The sequence below is a fragment of the Schistocerca cancellata genome, chromosome 8 (assembly GCF_023864275.1).
Source record: "Schistocerca cancellata isolate TAMUIC-IGC-003103 chromosome 8, iqSchCanc2.1, whole genome shotgun sequence".
NCBI lineage: Eukaryota > Metazoa > Arthropoda > Insecta > Orthoptera > Acrididae > Schistocerca > Schistocerca cancellata.
Genome location: NC_064633.1, coordinates 88,180,202 through 88,194,806, shown reverse-complemented (window position 1 = coordinate 88,194,806; position 14,605 = coordinate 88,180,202). Strand labels below are relative to the sequence as shown.

At 40.3% G+C, this 14,605-nt stretch overlaps 1 protein-coding gene across 2 annotated transcripts in view; it reads left to right on the top strand.

The window, feature by feature from the left end:
* LOC126094674 (ankyrin-2-like) overlaps window positions 1-11,459 on the top strand; it is a 117,615-nt gene extending 106,156 nt beyond the window's left edge. The window contains exon 4 of one of the 2 annotated variants that reach the window (XM_049909184.1): window positions 9,281-11,459. In XM_049909184.1, coding sequence (XP_049765141.1) covers window positions 9,281-9,767 — 487 coding nt within the window. In that variant the 3' untranslated portion in view covers window positions 9,768-11,459. The remainder of the gene's footprint in view (window positions 1-9,280) is intronic. The other variant, XM_049909185.1, reaches the window with a different exon arrangement.
* The last annotated feature ends 3,146 nt before the right edge of the window (window positions 11,460-14,605 follow it).

Genomic DNA, 14,605 nt, shown 5'->3' with positions numbered 1-14,605 from the left:
ATCTGGCTAATCCAAATAATTGGGTGAATCATGAAAACTGGTGATTCAGTTTTAAAAAAAGCGATATTTTGATATGTATTCTACTGTAACATCAATTTAATGACACGTACAGCGTCGGTTCTTTGACATATCGGTCTGAATCAGTTGTTTTGTTGTCTTCAGTCGTTTTCGTGCAGCCAAGCCTCGCATTCACTTGACAGTGAACATCTGCTATATGGTCTCACACCGGTCGCCATGTTAGCGTAGTGTCAAGACATGCCAGCGCCTCATCCGCTGATAGTCCCCCATATGGTTCAGCGGATGTTTCATCATCCTGTCCGTCAGTATCTTCCCTTTCGTTTCGTACGATTTCACCGTGACTGAGGATTTGTAATCCACGGTCAAAAGAATCACAAACAAGCCACTCATACATCCTCTGCACTGCAATCGGAACCTTCGTGGATTTTCAGAAGGTTCTTTCTTATGTCCTCAAGTGATATTTCGTCATCTGGTGGTTCATTAATCCCCTTCCTTTTTCACACTACTTCTATTTATCTTTGTCTTTTGAACCAGTGTGGATGACATGCCTTTCACAGTACTCCACGCTGTTTTGCACGTTGTTGTTTTTACCAAATTCCATGCTTCCACCACCGTGTAAGAGCAGACTTTTATATTCAGTTTTTGGTGATGAACCAGAACGCATTCTTCATTTCCATCTTCTGACAAAAGCTTCCTCAGCAGTTGTCTCCTGTAATCCTGCTTCATAGTTTCGGTAACAGATTCGTCCATTGGGTGCAGCAAGCGTGTTAACGTTTGGCCGCAGGAAGAGAGTTCTGAAACGACCATCGTTTCTAACAAGAAGCTTTCTGTTTGATGGGTGGGTGCATTGTACAGATTTTACATCACCTTACTGCCTCTTTCCCCCGTGGCCTTTTGGTATTATTTTCTACTTCAGATACGAAAACTGAATAGTACCCCTCCAAAACAAAGCAGCAGTAATCCGGGCCTCTGGTCCTCTGATCGCTCCTCAAAATAGATACGAGGCTTTAACGTTCAACAGGGTCACACGGTCTTTACTAATCTTTTGGCCAGGAGCATCAGTTTACCTTTCAGAAGTACAGGTGTGTCAGGTAAAGCCTTCCAAGTGAGGCTTTTCTCATCTGCATTGTATAAAAGTTGTCATAAGATTCTCCACTAATTTTGAATTTTTCAGTAAAATTTTTTCTTACTTTTGGGTCTACTTCACCACTTAAATCTGGTTTATGAATATCGTGCCTACCCTTGAAATTCTATAGTCAGCCAGTGGCTAATGAAGACGAACTGTGCATTTTCTAGGATAAAAGTTTTGATTTCTTGCAAACTGCTGCAAAACCACTTGGATATGGCCTCTTCAATCATTTTGTTTTCTGCTGTTGTCATCCCTTTTCTCGACGAACTCCTACCTCCTTCTGAAGGAGATACAAAGCTTAAAACTGAGGACTTTTTTTATGTCTCACATTGTTGATGTTCCCACGCAAAACGTCTCATGTAACCGCTTACTAGCTATGCCTTTCTTTAATTGTTCAAGGACTTTTGTCTGCCAACGATAAGACAACGCCCTTCCTTTTAGGAAACATATACGCACAATAAATTAAAATACTCGCACAAAACAAACCAAAGGACGTGGAAGACGGAAGGTAGAACGACAAGTCTAAAATGGAGCCATGCAGCTTACCAGATCACTGCATATCACAAGCGCTATTTGAGACATTTTTTTCCACGTTTCCAAACAGGGGTGCACTGGTGGCTTGGTGGCTAGATTTATGAAAACAAAATCAGACGAACCCTAATGCAATTCATAAAGAAACGCACAGAATGGCAAAACACCTTATTATTCCACGTATATCCACGGCCAGTATCAACAGATGGATCACAAACAACGCAATTTTTTGAGGATTAATCAGACAAACGCATAATAGTTTTTACAAGTGAGGCAATTGTAAGTGGAAGTAATTACAAACATCGGCTTTACACGTTATCAGTAAATTAGAAGCGCAAACGAAGCACCAGTAGAACAGTTAACAGGAAAGAACGAAACACAACGTCAGAAGCAGGAAGAAATTTCAAGACACATTTCTATGCCTTTTACCACACAATACACTACGCTGACGAAAGCCGTGACATACCTCCTAATATCGTGTCGGAGCTCCTCTTGCTCGGCGAAGTGCAGCAACTCGACGTGGCGTGGACTCAGCAAGCCGATGGAAGTCCCCTTCAGAAATATTGAGCCGTGCTGCCTATATGGCCCTCTATAATTGCGAATGTGTTACCGATGCAGGATGTTGTGCACATTGTAACTGCTGCTCTTAAGATATATTAGAAATGTTCGTTGATGAAATGCGTGCTCCGACTAACCAGCGGTAATATCGTCTTATGAGGAGAATTACATAAAAAAATCTGTCCTGCTGCACTCTATTCACGCCGAGTGCGTATTAATGACACCGACCAGTTCAAATAATTATATGCTCCCCGACGCGTACGAGCACAGCTACCCGTAGTTGCACGCCAATGACTATCCTTCTACTAATTATGGCTACAGTCCATGTACGGCAATAGCTTCTCCCCTAAAGTTTTCAGTTTACGTAAGCTTAATAGTTTGAATCGGTCCAATAACTGTCTAACGCGGCAAAGAATATTTATGCATGCTGCGCTCCGTTATTAATCTATGTCGTCGCACAAACAAATATTTCATAAACACACAATATTAAATGGACTGAAAGAAATGTCACACAGTAAATCCACTTTATGCTGGTTTATTCTATACTATTCGCGTTCTATCATTGTATTAAGGAAGTAACTTTTCCCTAAGATGGGTGGAATTAATTGCGTAAGTTTCAGTCAAGGAGTTTGTAACAAGATATAGATTTCATTTGCTACTTTAACAAAACTTCAGTACTTCCTAACAATTCAATGCCAATGTTCACTTGCTATGTCGGAAAATTGCTAACAGTGTATTATTTCGGGGCAAAGTTCAGTTCTCCCTGTATGATAATCAATTTAAAACAAGTTCGGATCTCTTCCCCTCTTCGCTTTTTGTAATGATATACTCAAGTTTGATGATCTACTTATTTCAAGTTTGATTCCTAGCAGATCGCAAAATTTCCAAAATGCACAAAAACAATCTCGTCGCGCCTACGTACAAGAGCATACATACGTTGAGATACAATCTGATCCAGCAAGCACTAGCAGCACAATAACAATGTATGACTTTTTTCTTCTTTATTACGCAGTGTCCTCAAAGAGTATTCTTTGAGTTCACTCGTTCTGTTCCGTGATCTGTAAGTACACTACTTTGCGACCTCTTATTATTTTAATTTGAAACTAATGGATTCTATTTCTTTTCCTTTTCAAAACATTAAGTCACTTTATACTGGATTTTCTTTCTATATACCAGGTGATCAAAAAGTCAGTATACATTTGAAAACTGAATAAATCACGGAATAATGTAGATAGAGAGGTACAAATTGACACACATGCTTGGAATGACATGGGGTTTTATTAAAACCAAAAAATACAAAAGTTCAAAAAATGTCCGACATATGGTGCTTCATCTGATCAGAACAGCAATAATTAACATAAGAAAGTAAGACAAAGCAAAGATGATGTTCTTTACCGAAAATTCACAATATGTCCACCATCATTTCTTAACAAAAGCTGTAGTCGAGGAATAATGTTGGGAACAGCACTGTAAAGCATGTCCGGAGTTATGGCGAGGCATTGGCGTCGGATGTTGTCTTTCAGCATCCCTAAAGATGTCTGTCGATGACGATACACTTGCGATTGCAGGTAACCCCAAAGCCAATAATTGCTCGGACTGAGGTCTGGGGACCTGGGAGGCCAAGCGTGACGAAAGTGGCGGCTGAGCACACGATCACCACCAAACGACGCGTGCAAGAGATCTTTCACGCGTCTAGCAATATGCGGTGGAACGCCATCCTGCATAAACATCATACGTTCCAGCAGGTGTTTATCAGCTAGGCTGGGAATGAGGCGATTCTGTAACATATCGGCGTACCTCTCACCCGTCACGATTGTCATGCGCAGTCACTGACGTTTTGCTGTCCAGCGCCATCTGTTGGACATTTTGTGAACTTCGTTTTTTTTGTTTGGTTCTAATAAAACCCCATGCCATTCCAAGCATGTGTGTCAATTTTTACCCCTCTATCTACAGTATTCCGTGGTTTATTAAGTTTTCAAATTTATACTGACTTTTTGGTCACCTGGTACTTGCTACTATTCAAGTGATGCTGTTCCAGTGGGGCTTGAAATTGGGATCTTGGATTTTGGGACTTTTATTGGGTTTTGTGTACTATTTTACATTTTCAATTTTCCAAAGGAAACGGCGTTACAACATACTGACCCATCGATTATGTTCCTCAATGTTCGCTGAGATTAATGTCGGGCGATCTGAGAGGCCAAACGATTCTCTCGAACTGTCAGGAATGTCCTTTAAATCAATCGCCAAAAACTTTTCAAAAATGGTTCAAATGTCTCTGAGCACTATGGGACTTAACATCTGTAGTCATCAGTCCCCTAGAACTTAGAACTACTTAAACCTAACTAACCTAAGGACATCACACACATCCATGCCCGAGGCAGGATTCGAACCTGCGACCGTAGCGGTTACGCGGTTCCAGACTGAAGCCCCTAGAACCGCACGGCCACACCGGCCGGGTCGAAAAACTGTGGACCGGTGTCACGGCGTTTTGTCATCCATAAAAATTCCATCGTTGTTTGGGAACACGAAGTCAATGAATGGCTGCAGATCGACTCAAAGTACAAGAATTTCATCATTTCCAGTGAACGATCGGTTCAGTGGGACCAGAAGACCCAATACATTCCACGTAAACACAGCCCACATAGTTATGAAGCCACCACCATCTTGCTCAGCGCCTCGTTGACTACATAGGTCCATGGCTCAGTGGCGTCGGCGCCACACACGAATCCTACCATCAGCTTTTATTAATTGAAATCGGGACTCACCTGACCAGTCGGCTAGGTTCGAACCAATACACTGTCAGCCCAGGAGATGCACTGGAGGCGATGTCGTTCTGTTAGCAAGGGCACTCGCGTCGGTCGTCTGCTGCCACAGCCTATGAACACCACTTATCGCCGCACGGTTCTAGCGGATACGTTCGTTGTTCGCCCCACGTTGATTTCTGTGGTTATTTCTCGAAGTTCTCTTGTCTGTTAGCACTGACAATTTAAAGACAACGCCGCTGTTCTCGGTCTTTAAGAGAAAGCCCTCTGCCACTGCGTTGTCAGTGATGAGGGGTATTGGCTGAAGTTCAGTATTCTCAGCACGCTCTTCACAGTGTGGATCTCGGAATATTGAATTCCCTAACGATTTTCGAAATGGAATGTCCTAAATGTCTAGCTCAAACTACCATTCCGTGTTCAAAGTCTAGTTCCCGCCGTGCGGTCATAATGAAGTCGCAAACCTATTCACACTAAGTAGATGAATAAAAGTGACAACTCTACCAATGGACTGCTGTTTTATACTTTATGTAGGCCATACTGCCACCATGTGTATCTATCTCATGACTTTTTTCACCTCAGTGTAACCGAATCCAGAGACAAGAAGAGCAGCCGGAGGCTATCGCTACAGCCAGAACTACTGCGTAAGAAATCTGTTTCCTTTCACCAAACAAGAAATGATCAAATCGTCTTAAAAAAATCATGCATTGATGGAATATCCTCGAAACTGTTTGAGTAGCTGTTAGCGATAATTGTCAGAGATGTCTCTTGCACATAGAATAAATTTTCAGCTGAAGCAATATTTCCTAGAGATTTTGAAGAACTAAGATTGCCACTGTAAGATTGTCGACCGATGACGTTGCTCACGACGGATTACAAATTTTAGCATGCCTAGTAAATAGCCGACTAAAAACTCCTATTGAAATACTAAGAACATACTAACGTAGTACAGTGCAATTACGAGTATGTCGGACCTATTTCTAGAACATGCAGATATAGAATAATCTTACATACAAATCACACATAGCCGACCGTTCGCGACCTTAGACACCGTGTGTGATAAGCTAATCAACATGATAGAAGGCCCCCAGAATCAGGGTTAACAATTATCCGTAGAAATCCTGATCCGGTAGGGATGGCACTGTTTGCCAAGTTACACACAACTGACAAGGAACCCGTATCGAAACATAAGTTATCGACGTTTTCTTCATGGAAACGATATGTTAGGAATATCCAAATGAAATCAGTATGATTTTCAACAAGGAATATATGTCAGAAACTAAAGGAATTTTAACAACATAAACCGAAGTAACAGGAGCGAAAATTAACTATTAAAACATCCCAGCTCGTGGATGTAAGAGCTTCTCTCAGTTTAATATAATCATGAAGCATGTTTTCTGTTGACCGGAGCATAAAAGTAAGGTAACACTTGCAGTGATGAAGACTCTCGACACGAGAACTTTTGATCAGCACAAAATGGTAATATTTTTATCAGCATTCCTTCCGCTGCCCACCACATTTGCTGACAGCCGCAGGTAGTGGTACGACGGTTAGTCTGATGTGACAACAATAAGACTGCCATTGCTACCACAAAGCTACAGTGCACACTAGTATGGCAGGGAGTCAGACATTAGAGCTCAAGCAATGGTGCTGAACGTGATGGAAGACGAAGTGCTGCATACCAATCACAATTCTGTATACAAATTTGTTTCGTGGCACTGGAGTTCCCTAGCAGACACATCCAAATCAACGCAGGCTAGATAAATCACCATCTAGATTTTATTTGACGGTATTACGTGGGCACCAGTTATTCACAAGGAGTAATACAAATAATTCCGTACTGACTATACAGTGTTGACTAAACAATTGAAAGCTGGCTGGTAGGAGAAAATTACTAACAGACAAAAGTTATACAGAGTTCTATTACGCCCTAATCTGCAACGCCAATAATTTGATAGAGTGAATGTAATGAACTAGATATGGGGGAAGCATAGCTCTGGTCAGAATAGCAATTGTCACGCACATCGAAGTACAGGTAGGGGACCAAACAGCAAGTTCATCGGTCCCATCGGATTAGGGAAAGATCCCGGCATTTGTCTGAAGCGATTTCGGGAAATCAGGGAAAACCTAAACCAGGATGGCCGGACGGGGGTTTGAACCGTCGTCCTCCCAAATGAGAGTCCAGTATGCTAACCACTGCGCCACTTTGTTCGGTGAACTGAAGTACCTTCTTCAATCAGAGTGGAGAGATCACCCTTATACTAAGCAAGAATTAACGAAAAAGGTTGAAGAATTAACGTAAAAGGTTGGGAATAAGGAACTCCTTTTAATTACATCTCACAGTGAAAGACGTAAAAAAATGGTTATGATAACTGCTATGCGCAACAAGAAATTCCAATTCTAGTGCTGGTCTCGCATTTTCAATTGTCACCACAGGTTCTTTACAGTGCAGGTCCAATGTCTCTGAAGATTTTTAGTACAGCCCATATTCAATCAACTAACAGTTCTTCTTCTCAGTAAAATGATCTGTATTGCGTTTATCATAATAGGCATTAAGCACAAAAACACTCTTGAAACAAGTAATTTCTCGACACACTTTTGAAATCTTAATAAATAACATCTTCTATGTAGTTTTATTTGTCTTGATAATGCATTTTCACACCATTAACGTAATAACACTAACTCTGATACTTCAACATATCAGTTTAAAGTTAATGTAGTGAAGACAATCACGCATCTAACTGATATAGATTTGAAATCATATAAAACATTTTCGTTTTTTCTGTTACAATACAAATCAGCATCTTTTTAATATTGATTAAAGGCCGCTCCCCTTATGACGATTTCTTCTAGCCTGGTGTAACGTGGCGCATATGGTTATCAGCTTCATTGACACTATTCCTTGCCATAGCAAATCCGCCGTCATTGCTCCAGCATCCTTGAGCCCATGCAACAAAATAAACACAAAATAAACAACGATGCAATTTACACACAAATTTTAAAATAAATCACACACAGTACAAATATATGTATTTTTCATATCATGACCAATACACATTAACCACATTTTCTTTAATATATATATATATATATATATATATATATATATATATATATATATATATATATATATATATATATATACTGTAAACCATACATCGAACCATGGCACTGAAGGAAGGCACTGCAGCCAACTCTCATGAATATTATCACAAACTCTGGTGGTAGATATGGATATAGATGCCTGTATGTGAACCATCTTGGTTGCTTCAAATCAAAGTGGCCCATTTCGCAATTTACATTTGATTCACATTTCAAGCACTGTGATCATCGACCATTGTCAGTATTCCATGTCTTCTAAAACGAAGTATTGTTATTTTTAGTATTCCATGTCATTGTGTGGGTGTGTACAAACTGGTGCAGACTGCAGAACAACGCAAACGCATGTCATCTACACCAGCGCCACACCTAAGAAAGTGAGAGGGGTGGTCAAAACCATTTCAGTGGTTGGCCAGTGTAGAGTCGTTCAGAATTTATCTAGCTTGCCCCTTGATAGGAAAGATCACAAAGCATTTGACATAATTGTGAGAATAATAAGATTTATGATCAGTGTCTAATATTTGATTTGAACTGTATGAGCTAATGTTCATTTAATTTGTTTGTACAGACTCATTTTTAATTTAAACTATGACATAACCATCTACATGTGCATATAAAATTTATAAAAACTTGGCGTACCACCTCCCTTGGCAGTATAAGAAAAAGACTGCGTTTTCAAATGTCTTTGGATTATAAAGAATTTGTTGCATTTTACTCCTCACCACATCAACACACAATTAAAGGTATTAGAGGGCAGGTGTGGTCCATTTGGCTCACTGCAGTAATATCATGTATCAATGGCAAGGTTCTTTCTCTCTCAGTACTTACATCTATGGCGTGAGGCATACAGAGTGTCCAGGAAGCCAAGGTTGGCTTACAGGAATGTGAAATATTGATTTACACTCGGAGCCTACAGGTTTTTCTGCTGCGTTCTCAAACATAGCAGCCTCAAGAATGTAGTCAAACAGAGCATGAGCATGTGTGATTGTCTGTGTATATGCTAGGGAGGGTTTTGATGTTTGAGAGTGAGACTGTGCGCAGATGTGCATACATGTTACAGTGGAAGTATCTTCTGATGGATGCATGTGTATTAATTTGCATGCACCTACATATACACATAGAAAACTGTGGTGAGTGAGTGAGACTGAGAGATTATAAAGTGTAAGAGCCTTGATGTTTTGTGCAGGAACTTGTCTGCAGAAGAGAAAGCCAAAAGGTTGATTCGAGCAGCTCAGGAGGGTACAGTGGAGGAGCTGCAGGAACTGCTGGCTGTGGGGGCGGATGTGGAGGCGAGGGACAAGAATGTGTTGAGGCACACTGCTCTGCACTATGCAGCTGCCAAAGGACATGTGGAGGTGGTGAAGTGCCTGTTGGAGGGTGGAGCAGAGGTGGACTCCAGAGACACATGGCAGGAGACACCTCTGCACAAGGCTGCATACAATGGCCATACAGCTGTGGTGCAGTTGCTCGTGGCGTCCAGTGCTGACCCAAATGCCAGCAATTGTTGTGGGTGTATGCCGCTGCACTTTGCAGCAGATCGTGGCCACACAGAGACCACAGCTGCACTGCTAGAAGCGGGAGCCGACAGGCTGGCGAGCGATAAGGATGGGAACACTCCCAAATACTTCGCTGAGCGTAAAAACCGCCATCAACTTGTACAGATGCTAACATAAAGCTGCTAATTATATAAACATCTGTGGATAAAACAAAGCTTTCTACAGGGTATTGTTTCTTAAGTAAAGACAAAAAATTACTCCTATTGTTATTCATATGTACCCATCATTACGCAGTACATGTAACCTCGACACCTAAACAATTGTAACAATGGAAATGCACATAATTTAATATAATTAACTTTTCTTTTGAAAAAACAGACTGAAAAAATCTTTAGAACACCATTAGGAAACTGAACAATAGAGAAATACTACCGATAAACACCAGTTCTCTGTTTCAAACGAGAGTTTATACTGCATAAAAAGTGTTTAAACAACAGAGAGGAGTTCAGCCATGTGATGTCTTCGACAACCACCAATATTTCAACAGGTAATCACCCAAACATTTTCAAGGCATAAATGGCGAAATTTCAAGGGTTATAAAAGGTGACATCCATCTGCATTCCTGTAAGTTGTTTAAATCAGTCATCTACCTCATTTGATTTCTGTAAAGTATTTGGCTAGAACCATGTATGTCAAACTAGTGTAAACTACACCATACCCAGATAACTGCTATATATGGCGTGTGATGAAAATGCATCTTCAAATCTATATATAATGAATATATAATTTTGTTTATAGTATAAATATCCACAAGTATAGACACTGTTTATCAACAAATTATATGACATCTGACACACAAAGTTACCTACATGTTTAGCTCAAGACATAATGTTAAACAAAGTAGAAATTTGTTATAAACAAGAACACTTAGTACAATGGTGGTATGCCAAGACAGCCCACCACACTTACATGAAAATATTAGTCTCTGCATAAATAGTTTATAACATTATTTTATTATTTACATGTGGTGGTATAAAATTCTTGTAATGTTGTTGAGTGTGATTTGACTAAATCAGTAATGCATATACATAAAGAATGAAGTTGTGAACTTTACTAGCATCCAGCATTTGTGACTTGTAACATAAAAATGATGTACAAAAGATAAGGTTCCAGCTATGTATAAAATTAATCTGTATAATAATGTGATGAAAATGCATCATAAAGATGTATCCTATTTCTTTAATATGAAATATTTAAAAAATCGTAAATTTATGATCATGGTCCAGGGCTTAAAACGCTGCATGAGTAAAATAGCATTCAGATGACAAAGTTGTGGAGGAAGAAAGCAGTAGATGATTAAAGAAATTTTGTCAGTGTCTTCAGTCTGGGTGAAAGTTAAGCAGCCAAAGAGTCACTAATGTTTACAATTCTGGAGATGAGGTTTATTCTAGTATGAAAAATTTTGTAGTTCTTTATCTCAGAATGTTATTAGTAGACTGTATAAACTAGTTAAATGTATCCATTTAGTTTACATTAGTGAGTTAGTGTACTGGACAGTGACACTGCATAAGGCAGATGTTGCCAGTGTAGGATTTAATTTTTTGCTAGCACTGCTATACTATAATCATATATAATACAAACAGTAGCACCTGTGATATTGCAAGCTGTGACATAATGGCAATGTGACATAACCCTTTTCAGAACTTTGAAACTCTACCTGCAGAATTTTGGGGTAGTCAAGCCATCTTCAGTGGAATTTGTTCCAATGACCCATTTCTTTCACCGAAAATAGTTGAAGTGACCAGAAGCAGTAACTGTCAAAAATGAAACGTAGCGCATGGAAAAAATAAAATTCCTATGCTCACATTATTCTCGTGTAAACTTTTTGTCGCCATCTACAACCTTCCAAAGAATATAAGTTGTACTTAGAGTATGACAGATATCATTAACCTTGAATGCGACAAGAGAAAAATACACATTTCCCAACACTGCACACGAATTGTTAAGGTGGTGACTGAAATCGCGAGAGTACAAGAAATCTTTACTTTACCCCATATATCAACTAATTCTAGTTAGCAGTGTAAGTCTATTAATTAATTTATGTTAGATTAATTAATATAAATGTACAGGGGATAGGCAAAATAATGTGAACAGTGGTAGTAATGGGATGGTTGTGTTTGACAGCCAACAATGCAGGTAAGGTATACGTCATGCTGGACTGTGAGTGTTCAGTACGGACTAGGCATCAGTGCAGGTTGTTTAAGAGCCGCGCACACTTTGTATCTGCATTCCCTCGGTGGCCGAACTTCCCCAAATGGGAGACTCCTAGCCTACAATACCATACGCTCATTTCCATTTTCCATTTGCATTTGTATCATAGGTAGAAGTCTACGTGCAATGAAAGATCTAACAGAGTTCCAAAGACGGCAGATTGTGGGGGCCTTATTAGTTGGAGCGTCAGTAACCAAGACAGCCAACTTGTTGACTGTTTCAAGTCGTAACAGCCTACACAAATCATGGAAAGACATCATCGTGTAAACGTAATAGTGGGCTCAAATCAGAAATAAATGATAGAAATCATTGTATGTGAACACACTTTGTGTCAAAACAACATAAAACTACTATGGCTAAAGTGGCTGCAGAGCTCAATAGCCATCGTAGAGATCCCATATGCATCGACACTGTCCGCCAAGAACTTCATAAAGCGAATATTCTTGGATGACTTGCTGTACAGAAAGAAGCGTAAATCATGGTGACAGGAGCATACATCCTGGATGACCGATCAGTGGAAACACATCAAATGATCCGACAAGTCAATGTTTTTGTTATTTCCAACATTGGGCCAGATTTACATCTGGAGAATGCCGAAAGAAGATTGCTTGATTCCAACGGTTAAACATGAAGGTAGAAGTGTGATTATGTGGGCAGCCATATCATGGTATTCTGCTGGTCCCATTATTACTCTCAAAAGCCATCTTGCAGCCAACGATTATATGAACATTTTAGGTGATCAGCATCCCATGATTCAAATGTTGTTCCCCAACAATGATGACATATTTTCGGACGATAATGCACCCATTCACACTGCAAGGACAGTACAATCGTGGCATGAGGATCATGCAACTGAACTGCAGTGTCTACCATGGCTAGCACAGTGCCCGGACTTGCACATTATCGAACCCTTGTGGGCGGTATTGGAGTGCAGACACCAGAGCAGCTTTCCATCTCCCTCGTCACTACAGGAGTTACAAGAGGTTCTAATTGAAGATTGGTGTAACATACCATTGGAAACTATACAATCATTACATAACAGTATTCCAAGAAGAATCATAGCTGTATTATGGACAAATGTGGGTCCAACTGCTTATTAGTAAACCAATCCCAAATAAGTACAAGTGTTCACATTATTTTGCCTATCCCGTGTAGATATCTCTATCAATGGAAACCATACTTTTTCTCTTGTTTTTATTGAGTGTTAAAAGTTCAATAAGATCCTTTTTTTATTTTTTGTAAAATGTAAGCTATTTCACATCGATTCCCCTCAGGAGACACAGCCTTAATGAAACACTGTCCGTGTGGGCGACAGGATTGTGAGATCCAATGAAGTGGAGGGCTATGCCGGTGGTGGTGTAACTACCAGCAGGGCCTCCCAAGCCAGTAAGGTCTCCATAGAGGATCCAGACAAAGTGTGTGTCACAATGACCCATCTAGTGTCCTGTCCTGTCCTATCCTATTCTGTTCTGTCCCATCCTATACACTCCCTTCCTCTCCTTTCCCTCCCTGTGATTGTGTGGCAGCAGACACAGTCCCCTAATGTGGATAGCGGAACATCCTTGGAAACCAGGACAATGTTGATGCACATAGGCCTTACAGTGTGAAGGGATGGCTAGCGTTCTGTAGTCGTGGTGAAGACAAGCTCTCTAAGGGGTAAGGCCCTGAAATAAAACCTTGGCAGGTGTCCAGGCCATGAGGTGCCAGCCCCACCAGGACACTCGGGGGCTGTGGGCTAATAACTCGTATCACCAAAAAACACATATCACAGAAAATAAAAGGAGAAACAGCCAGATGGATCTTAAGGATACGACCTTTGGCCTGAAAAGGAAAACCCATATTGGTTTTTGGAATGTAAGGACTTTGAGAGAGGCAGGGAGGCTAAGACAGGTCGAAAAAGATATGGAGAACTATCGACTAGATATATTGGGACTAAGTGAAATAAGGTGGCCAGAATCTGGGGAATTTCAAACACAAAATGGTGGAGTGTTGCTGTATGCAGGTCAGACAGGTGAGGACGCGATGCATAGGAATGGTGTAGGGCTCTTACTATATAAAAGCAGCAAGAAGAGCTTACTGGAATGGAAACCAGTCTCAGAACGGATAATAACTGCACGCTTTAAAACAAATGTGCGATATGTCACTGTAATTCAATGCTATGCACCTACTGACATAGCTAAAGAGAATTAAAAGATGCATTTTATACAGAGCTTAACGGAGTCCTTAGATAAACAAATTCTAGCGACATAAAAATTTTAATGGGTGACTTGAACGCAAAGGTTGGTTCAGAAAATGAAGGGCTTGAACATATCATGGGTGTGCATGGCGTGGGGATCAGGAATGTAAATGGTGAAACATGTGCTGAACATGACCTAGTCATTGGAGGCACATTGTTTCCAGATCTTAACTGCCATAAGATAATGTGGGTTTCTCCAGACCATGTTACCGAAAATCAAATAGACCACATAGTCATAAGCCGCAAGTTCCGACACACTCTGTTAGATGTCTGAAACAGAAGAGGAGCCGATGTTGGAAGTGACCACCACCTAGTTTGGGCGGAATTCAGACTGAAAATAGTGGCAAATAGAACCAAGCTCAATCACAGGTGCAAGAAAATAGATGTGGCAAGGTTAAAAGACCAACAGATCAAATAAACATATGCCCTTGAACTACAAAACAGATTCCAGATCCCCTCTGAAGAAAACTTTATGGAAGAGGGAATTGAAACATGTTGGCAAAAAATC